Source organism: Pteropus vampyrus, unplaced genomic scaffold, assembly GCF_000151845.1.
Source record: "Pteropus vampyrus isolate Shadow unplaced genomic scaffold, Pvam_2.0 Scaffold70, whole genome shotgun sequence".
In the NCBI taxonomy this organism is placed as follows: Eukaryota; Metazoa; Chordata; class Mammalia; order Chiroptera; family Pteropodidae; genus Pteropus; species Pteropus vampyrus.
In genome coordinates, this window is record NW_011888851.1 from 104,104 (window position 1) to 113,877 (window position 9,774).

Here is a 9,774-nt window from a genome sequence, read left to right on the forward strand (position 1 = left end):
GTGAAGTTAAATTGGATTTAGAGTGGTCCCTAAATTTATTGATTAGTGTCCTTATAAGAAGAGGAAAGGACACAGAGAGACAAAAGGAAGAAGGCTATGTGAAGACAGAGAAAGGGAATTGTGATTGTGTTAACACAAATTAAAGAATGCCAAGAGCCATCAGAATCTGGAAGAGGCATGGAACAATTTTACCCTGGAACTACTCTAGAGTGCGGAACTGCCAGCATCTTGATTTCAGAATTCAGGCCTCTAGAAATGTGAGACAATAATTTCTGTGGTTTTTTGTTTGTTTGTTTGTTTGTTTAGTTTAATTTTATTATTGGTTTCAAGTACATTGGTTAGTACATTGGTTAGACATTTATATTTTTTATAAAACACTCCCTCTAATTACTCATTTTTGTTGTTTAAAATCACTTTGTTTGTGATAATTTGTTATAGCACCTTAGGGAACTAATATATGACTCTCACTATCTCAAAACTGGTAGCAAGTCACAAAAACCAAACTATTAAAGGTTTAAAATGTATCAATATGGGAATAGCCATTTTTAAAACCTAACTTATAAATTTAAAAGAAATTGAATTTTCATAGTCTCTCTACATGGTCCTATATCAAACTGTTAAGAATCTCTAGCACGATTAGGCATTTATTTAATTTTATTTTTGTTATTAATAGATTTGGATCAGTGAGTAATTAAATTTGTGAAGAAACACTGAAATATTCCCCCAAATATATCATATTTGTAAATCCTATAAACTTTTATTGCTATACAAATGGAGTAAGTCATCACTATTTTAAAACAAAATAATTCATATGTTCTTGATTTAAAAGTGTAAGGATACTTACGCTTTCTTTGTAAAGGTGTGGAAGCTAAGTAACGATAGGTGACATTAATGGCTCCTGAGAAATTAGATAAATCTTTAAAAGTATGCACATAGCGTTCTGAATTCAGCTGATGTGTAGATGTTTCCCTTATAAGTTGTTTGTCTCCTTCCTGAATGCCAAGGAAGAAGAGAAAATAAATAAATAATAGATGGTCATGGATTAAATAGTTTCTCCTTATACAGTGAATACATAGGCTACATATATAATATATATATATCATATAAATCTCAATTACTGGTATCACAAGCTTTAGATCATTATCTCTCACCTGTATTCTTATCTAGAGTATCTGCTCCAGGCTCTTTCTACTCCATTCTACTCTTTATATATACTTACATTTGCTTTTCTACAGCATACATTAATAATGACATTTTCTTGATAAAAAAATCTCCACATGAAAACTCTCACTGCTTTCATGTTAAAACTCAAGTTCTTTATAGTAATTTAAGGATCTTAAAATTTGACATTAATCTGTTTTACAGTTTTGTATAAAACTAATGGCCACTAAATTCCCCATGCATGAGTCATATTAAGCTATTTACTCTTCTTCAATCACTGTTAAATAAAAGACCACACACCATTTCTGATTGAGAAACTTAGGAATGATGAGGAAGATGCAGCACTGGACCTAATAGTTAGATTTCGGATAATTTATTAATCGAGAAATTTTAATCAGTCACTTATATGGCCACTATAATTGAAGGTTGTTGAGAATGGACAGCCATGGTCCTTGTGACATGGCAATGTTTTATTGAAATGTCTTTGAGCTACCTCAGATAGAATACATTTGTACCAAGTCAAAGAAAGGTCTTCAGAGCTTGCACTAGTCTTTCCATGTTTGCTTGTTGTTTGTGTGCATGTGTGTGTGTGTGTGTGTGTGTGTGTGTGTGTGTGTGTGTGTGTGGTATTCTGTTGGAAGTGAAGTCCGGTACTTTTATATTTAAGATCCCTTTTATCTATTAAGTAATGACGCAGGTCATTCAATTTTGGGGAAGGTTTATACTCAAAGAAACATTTATATGCAGATAAAATATATCCTGTTAACCATTAATTGCTTTCTTTTTCTCTCTTCTTTGATATAAGTTCAATTGTAGATTTTGATTATCTAATCATCATTTGATCAAGTCTTTATTTGTTAGCATTATTAGCAAAATGATGACTTGCTCGACTTTTGTATATGGTTTGCTATCATTGTTACAATATGTTTTGGGGCAACTTAATTAGAAAAAAGTGTTTCTTTTTGGCAAGTTGTCCACTGTACTGTGTGTTGTCATGCAGATGTATTTTGACTATTCAATATAGAATGGCAGGTGAGGCATGTGCAAACCATTAAGACTGTGGAGAAAGTGAATGCATTAAATAAATTTGGTTCTCACATTACTTAGCTATGGTCAATGAAACTTTAATTAAACTCCAGTTCTAAATGATTAGAAAGGATTCAAAAACAAATTTTATCTCAATTGGAACATTCACTACTTTGTGTCAAATTCAAATGTCAATGGAAAAGGTAACTAACTCGAACTTTTAAACCTACGGCCAGACTGGAATTGGTTTAAAATTTAAATTGAGAATAGCAGACCATGACTGGAAAGAACTTTCAGTTTGGTTCCTGCCAAATCAAAATTTATTCTAAATATTTTTTCAGTTCTGCTTATGAACTTATATTTGGTCTTTAATGCTGTATTTCTATATTTTATATTGCCTTTGTAATTTTGGAAAAAGAAAAATACTTTAGTCCTTTTATAAAAATTATAATGTATTTGCCATCTGTAAGTTATAGATTTTCAAAAATATATGAAATTAAACCTTGGATGCTAGATTTATTATAAATATACCCATTGAATTTGATTATTTTAAGTGCTTTACTTACAAAGATATTCATCTTTATCTATCTGAAAACATATAAAACAGCATTAAAGTTTTAAAGTGAACAAATTTAAGATTGTTAAAATTTAACTGGGACTCAGTTTAGCATCAACTACTTTAATAGTAATATAATGATGTCTATAATCAATAGGGTGTAGAAAACAAAGCTATAAAAATTACAGTAGTCACAACATTGAATTCATTTTACCACTCTATTCTTAGGAGATGTCCCATTCTAAAGTAAGTATAAGATATTGAATATCTCCTTATAAATTCTATCTTGAACACATAAAAATCCCAATTTTTTCCTGTGATAAAATAGAATACATACATCTTGAATAAAGGACATAACAGAATATAAAATAAAATGAAACTTATGTGAAATCACTTTATTAAATTCTCAAGAACAAGCTTCTTTACACTTTTTGGCATAAATAAATAGTTCACTTTCACCTGGGTCAGCCTTGTTGACTGCTTTTCAGAGGCATATACCTAACAGCTAGGCTCTCCCTAGACGACTTCTTTCTGTAGCTACTAGGCTATATAGTGTATTTCTCAGTAATAAGACAAAGCTTTATGACAATCATTTTCTGGATGGAAATGCAATTCAATGGACCAGCTACAGACTAAATATATACCCCAGTGGCTACTTTGAAGATGCTTACAGCCTAGAGGCTAAGTTGATTGGGCATGCAGCGTCTCTTCTACTTAGTTTGCCTTGTGATACTATTTGTCTTTTATACTGAGCTTGGCTTCCTTTCCCATTGAAAGCTGCATATGTCCCTAATATGTAAACAATAAACTAAAGTGTTATGCGCCCAGATTTCAGGCCACCAATGGATTTTCTAGCAAAAAAAAAAAAAAAAAAAGAGCAGAATAGAATGTGCCAAGTAACTCCAGAGACCTTACTACTTCGAATTATTTATCTGATTTCTCTGAATTATAATTATTATTTCCCTTGAAATAATGAAAACAGTTAAAGAAAGGCTGGCTAATTTTTAAGCTTAGAAAATTGCACGCATTGTTGCATTCTGGAGTCAAGAAAGAAAACCGTCAGATAATTTTGGGAAAAATAAAATAAACACAGATAAAAGGGTCAAAGGGAGAATTCTTAAAAAGAAACTGAATTATATTCTAGTAGGAGACTAGTTTTCCATGGGCATCAAACATTTGTAGAAGAACAATTTTAATGTAATTTTACATCATTAATTTAAAGTTTCAAATTTTTATACATATTAAGAATTTGGTTAAAATTAAGCTCAAAATACAAAGTAGGTAGAGAATATCATCTAGTAAATAATGAAAAATTAACCTAATAAAATAGTTTCAGTGAATTTTCAGTAAGGAGAGGTTCTTGTACTTAGCAATCATTTTAACTCACTTTTCCTAACTTAATATAGTTAAAAATAATTTCCGTTTTTAAAGCTAAGAAGCAATCTCTACTTTGCATCGAGGTTAATTTGCAAATTTGTCTAGATATATGCTCAATATATCCAGAGAAAATTTTATCTAGAGAGTATTCTTTAGTAAGAGCTAATTCATTAAACCACATATTTTACATTAGGTGGCTAGGTCTGATATTTAGATAAAAATGTATAAATATTCACAAAACAGGGCAATATTACTTGATCTTCTTATCGATATATAGTCTATTATTTGTTACACATTTTTAAATAAATTTAAAGAGGTTTTATTTCAAGAATGATATAAGGATGTTTGTTGCGTACAATGGTCTTTTGTCTGTTATAGTGAAACATTGAAATCGCACTTGAAAGTGTCTCATAAATGTATCAAGTCATTGAATACAACAAGCATCCTGCCAATAGCATGTGTTTAATTTACAAGATGTGATTTCCTTCTACTAGTAGATATAGATGTGAGAAATAAATTTTTATTACAAAATTAAATCATTAATGAAGAATTCCTCTAATTAATTTATGATCTTTAATTCTATCAAAAAATTGTTGGATCACATGGGCCTTGCTCTGTTGTTGTTAAATCTCATAAACTTAATAATTGTGTTTTAAAAAATCCAAAATGTATATTATTAGTAAATTTCTCCAGTGTTATATTTACCTAAATTATGACTAGTCAAATTCTATTAATCTGTGGTGATTTCAGCCATTGTGAATTGATTGCTGATGGTAGAAAGAAGTGTCCACAAGGTAAAGACCCATACTTGAAGGTAAAAGGCCTAGGCAGAGTCAAATATAGGAATCTGGCAGAATTTTACAATTAAAAAACAATGCTAAAGGAAGTAAAGTGCTTTACAGAGACCTTCTAAGAGGATCTATACTAAGATCATATGGTTGGCTCACAGGATATAATATCATATGTAGAAAACAGTAGGTAGTTAATAAATCATGTTTAATTAATAAAATAAAACATTTGGAAATGTTTTTTGTGGTTATTGTCAGATTTTCTCTTGCTAAAGTATTAATTCAAACTTTCAGCATGTTTGCATGATGGAAAGTATTTTTCAGTCCTCTATATGTTAAAAGGTTTTGATTTTCTGGAATATGTGAACAGAGATAACAATGCAAAGATTAGGAATTTTTTAGATATCTTAAGCTCAGCTCAAAGAGAGAAAATGAAAAAGCAATAATTTCCATGTTATCACTTATCGAATGCTGTGATAACTACAACAATAAGTAATAGAAACAAATTGAGCTCTCACGATTAGCCAGAATAAGTCTTTTTGAATATTTTCATAATTTACTTAAAATTCATTCATATGTAATCTACTAATTTTATTTTTTAAACTACTAAATAGTTCTCATATCAATATCTTTAGTTTTTGAGGTTCTATATTATTTTTCAGTGAATATAAATATATAATATGGTGGCCTTTCAGGGCTATTCAAAATCCAAATGAGGTATCACACATTGTAATAAAATATAACTTCTTAGCACAACAGCACAACTAGTATCATTAATTAGACGAAGAGATTTTGAAATTTTGATAATATAGAAAAACAGAAAAAATAGAGTAATTAAATTAAACAAATTTTCTTTATTCTATATATTTTAAATTAAAGCACAAATTTTGAAATGGTTTTACATAATATTAATTCAGCATAGTGATGATAACTAATTTATTTGTAATTAGATGGATATAGATGAACTACAATATATATAAAGTATTAATGAAAACATTGCAACATAAATTAAAACAATTGTAAATTTGATAATATAAAATGAATATGAAAAGTAAGTAGATAGAAAGTTTTGCTCAAACTAAGTCTATTCCAACAGCCTAGGATTGAAATTAGCTCACAAGTGAACTAAGTCTAGTTTGATGTAGGCCTTATTTTAAACAAAAAATAATCAATCTTTAGAACTTACCAGAACATAGCTATCTTCAATGTACAAGTTCATAAATAGAAGGAAAACGACAAGAACTCCCAAGAATGACACTGTAGAACGTTTTCGCAGGCATCTCATTTTATCCAGTATTTCAAAAATATGCTTCATTTGATGAAATTTTAAACATTCTCTCCTGTGGAAAAACAAAAACACGGAATTACTAACAATTTGGATGCAAATATTTCTTCATCATATATATCAAGAGCCAGTCCTTCATAAATTTCACTCTTTGAATGTCTAAACTAAAATTTTTTTCCAATTTCAACATAATAAGATTGGCACAGATTATTAATACATAAGCACAGGACAACGAAAAGGTTTATATTGATGCGGAGTAAATCAAAATAAAAAGCAAATCTCAATTATTTCTGAACAAATAAACATTGGTAACAATGATGTAAGAACAAATGGGCTTTAATGAGAAACAAAACAAAAATAAAAGAGAAAAACATACATGTCATGGTGAGATATAACATTAAGGTAATATCTACCTCCTTATATCGTAATGAAAATGAAAGAAATCAGAGATGGGTCTAATATTCATGTCAGATGTATTGAAGATACACTGAAAAGAACTACTAGGGGGCAATCTGAGTGAAAAAAAGGGAAGTCACTTGGGAAGTTAAAGTTTTGGGGTTAAGTCTAAACATACATTTGAGAACTCTGAGTTACAATTGCTTTATTTACTTTTTTTCCAATAATTCTTGTTAAATCAAAGTAGATCTGGAGTATCATATCCACATTGCCTTGCTTGATCTACTAACTAGAAGCTTGGCTGATTGTAATAATTCACTGACTGTAAAAAAGGCAAAATTAGAGTCAGCAAGATTAGTAGAGACCTAATTTTTTTTCATTTCATTCTTCTCTACATTTTAATATTCTCTGGTCACAGATTTATTTAGATTACTGATTATTTTTTAAAAAAAAACTATAAACGTATCTGAAATGATCAAAAAACTAGCTGAATCATACTTTGTCTAAAATCAAGTTTATTCTGGAAATTGTGCCACTTTGAGTTGTGTACTGGGTCTCCCAGGGTTCATCTTTAGGATGAAGTATTTATGTGCATAAAGAACTTTAGGAAGTGAAAAGGCCTGTGCCCTAAACCCTTAGAACATGTCTAGGACATAGCTGGCAAACAATGTCTCTTCGATGAATCAATGCAAGAAAGAATTTATGTATCTTTGCATATTTATAGAAAATAATATTAGGAATTGGGAGAAAGGCTTAAAAAGGTGGAGAATGGAAGAATTCTAAAAGAGAAATATTATAAGAATTTTTGTCCTTTTCTTTTGTCCACTTTTTCCTTCATGGTTATTTTTATTTTGGGGGTTGATTTATAGTTGTTTTAAATATATGCATATAAATGCACATGTATAATCTTTGCCTATACTGAAAATACCTAATATCTTTCCCAAGTATTTATTATATTTTCTTCTTTATGGTACGACTTTGCAGTGCAATTTTTGATTCAAATTTCTTTCACAGGAGTCAAATTGTTCGGTATAATGTTTAAAAAATCCTTCCCTTTTTAAATGTTACATGGAAAGTCTTTTTTATTTTCTCATGGCTTTTTGTTTGTGTATTTGTTTGTTTTTCATTGATAGATTTATAACACACCTGAAATTTATCTTTCTGTCTTTTATGAGAAAGTGAAATAATTTTATCTTATTTTTTCCATTTGGAGAGCTGATGGTCTACTGCTCACAGTGCATTGGCCATAAACTCTGGTCACATCATTACTTCCAAATTCAAGGGTGTAGGGAGTGTAATCTCCTATGTATCTAGAAATGAAGAAGAACTGGATATTGGTAAATATTAATATTGTATACCACACTATATGTTGGATCATCTATTCTTTTGATTTGTGATGCCATTTCTAGAATAGTGTCACTTTCAAATTTGCATTTATGGGTCAAAAATATATTTATAGACCTATTATTTATAATCTTTTTGTTTTTAAATAAGAAAATACGTAATGATTTTTAATCAAAACAATATAAGTAAGATCCTGTTATCTGAGAATGATTTTGTAGCTAAAACAGCATTCTGTTTGTGAACAAAATTTTGTCTAGGTTTTGAAAATGAACAAAAATAGAAAAAGTAGTAATCTAATCATAGACAAGTGACATAATATTTCCAAACGTCAGTTTGAGAAGACATCAATAGCATGAAATACATGTATTCCCTTTGACCCAATAATTATACTTTTAAAAATTAATCAAAAACAAAAATTATATTTGTGAGCAAAAGTTTACATATGGTGGTGCGAGACAGTGATGGTTGTAAAATAAATTGGAAACAACCTATAAGATGTTAATAGCAGTTATCTCAGTATAATGAATTATCAGGAATTTTCAATCTTGGTTTTGCTTTTTAAGCTTTCTGTATTATTAGATGCACTTATTTAATTTCAATAATATTTTTAAAATTATTTTTCATTTTCAAAATTCTCTATTATGTGTTGGGAAATAAAACTGCATTTTGTTTTCGGGATACATAAACAGAAACACAGTATTTTTTTAAGAAAATAAGATTTAAAAACATATAGTGCTTTATGATATTTCTCTAGATGCTCTGAAAGTTGAATGATATAAGTTCAATATAAATGCTCAGTCAAGAAAAAGTCTATTCTAATTCTACTCCTTTGAGACAATAGAGAAAATGTAAATGTAAATGTGTACTGACTGCATTTGCAAAGTTCAAATGTAGATAATTATACATAAAGAGAAGAATATCTATTAACATTTATTAAATGCTTACTAAGTGCTGGGCAATACATTTCTCATGGGTAACTTATTAAACCTCATAACAATGCTAAGGCTTTAATACTACTATTTGATAAATTTTACAACAATAAAAACAAGCTTTCCTGAGGTGCCTACATAAGGGTTGATCCAGTTTTTAAGTCTAGAATTGACTATAGAGTGTTCTATTAACCACTATATCGGTATACAGTTTTCTAATTAGGTTTTATATGATATTTTAAATATATCGTTGCCAACATACAATCCAACATATATAGTATAATAATTTGTGGTACTGATCTGTTGAATGAAATAGAAATAATATAATAGATATGAATTGTTTTTTTTAGCAGAAAATAATTTTTTAAATTAAATTTACTTAACCTAATACACACAAAAATATATAACATGAGGAGATGGATGATAGATGATATTTCAAATAGTATAAATAGCGGTAAAAATAGTGTTTTGGAAGCATACTTCAGTGCACCCTGCAGTTAAGCAAAAATAGAACGAAACAACAACATAAACCCAGGATATAATTTTAAGAAGTTAAAAAAGAAAGAAATGCAGAAATCCTTAGAAAATCATTGTGACTACTTAAATTATAATATCCAATCCTACAAGTTATAGTTCTCCAAAATCCATTGAAAACAATTAGAGCACAATAACCTTACATAGTGTGCACCTTCGTCATAATCAATAGAAAGACAATAGCACATGTCTCAATTTACATATAAGTGAAAATAATAACACCCAGGACAAGCAGAATTGGCTAAGAAGGCCAAACCAGAGCAAACAAAAGATTAGAAGACAGATCAAAATATGTGTTATTTACTAAACAACTATACTACAGCAAAAATAATAACAATAATAATTAAGGAAGCAAATAATTCAACAAAACTGCTCTCT

The 9,774-nt window shown here is 29.2% G+C and overlaps 1 protein-coding gene across 1 annotated transcript in view; it reads right to left on the reverse strand.

Moving 5' to 3' along the window:
- The window catches only part of MGAT4C (MGAT4 family member C), a 660,237-nt gene that overhangs the window by 3,361 nt on the left and 647,102 nt on the right, over positions 1-9,774 (reverse strand). The window contains exons 5-6 of the mRNA XM_011361737.2: positions 6,095-6,248; positions 845-992 (exon numbers count right to left, since the gene is read on the reverse strand). Coding sequence (XP_011360039.1) covers positions 845-992; positions 6,095-6,248 — 302 coding nt within the window. The remainder of the gene's footprint in view (positions 1-844; positions 993-6,094; positions 6,249-9,774) is intronic.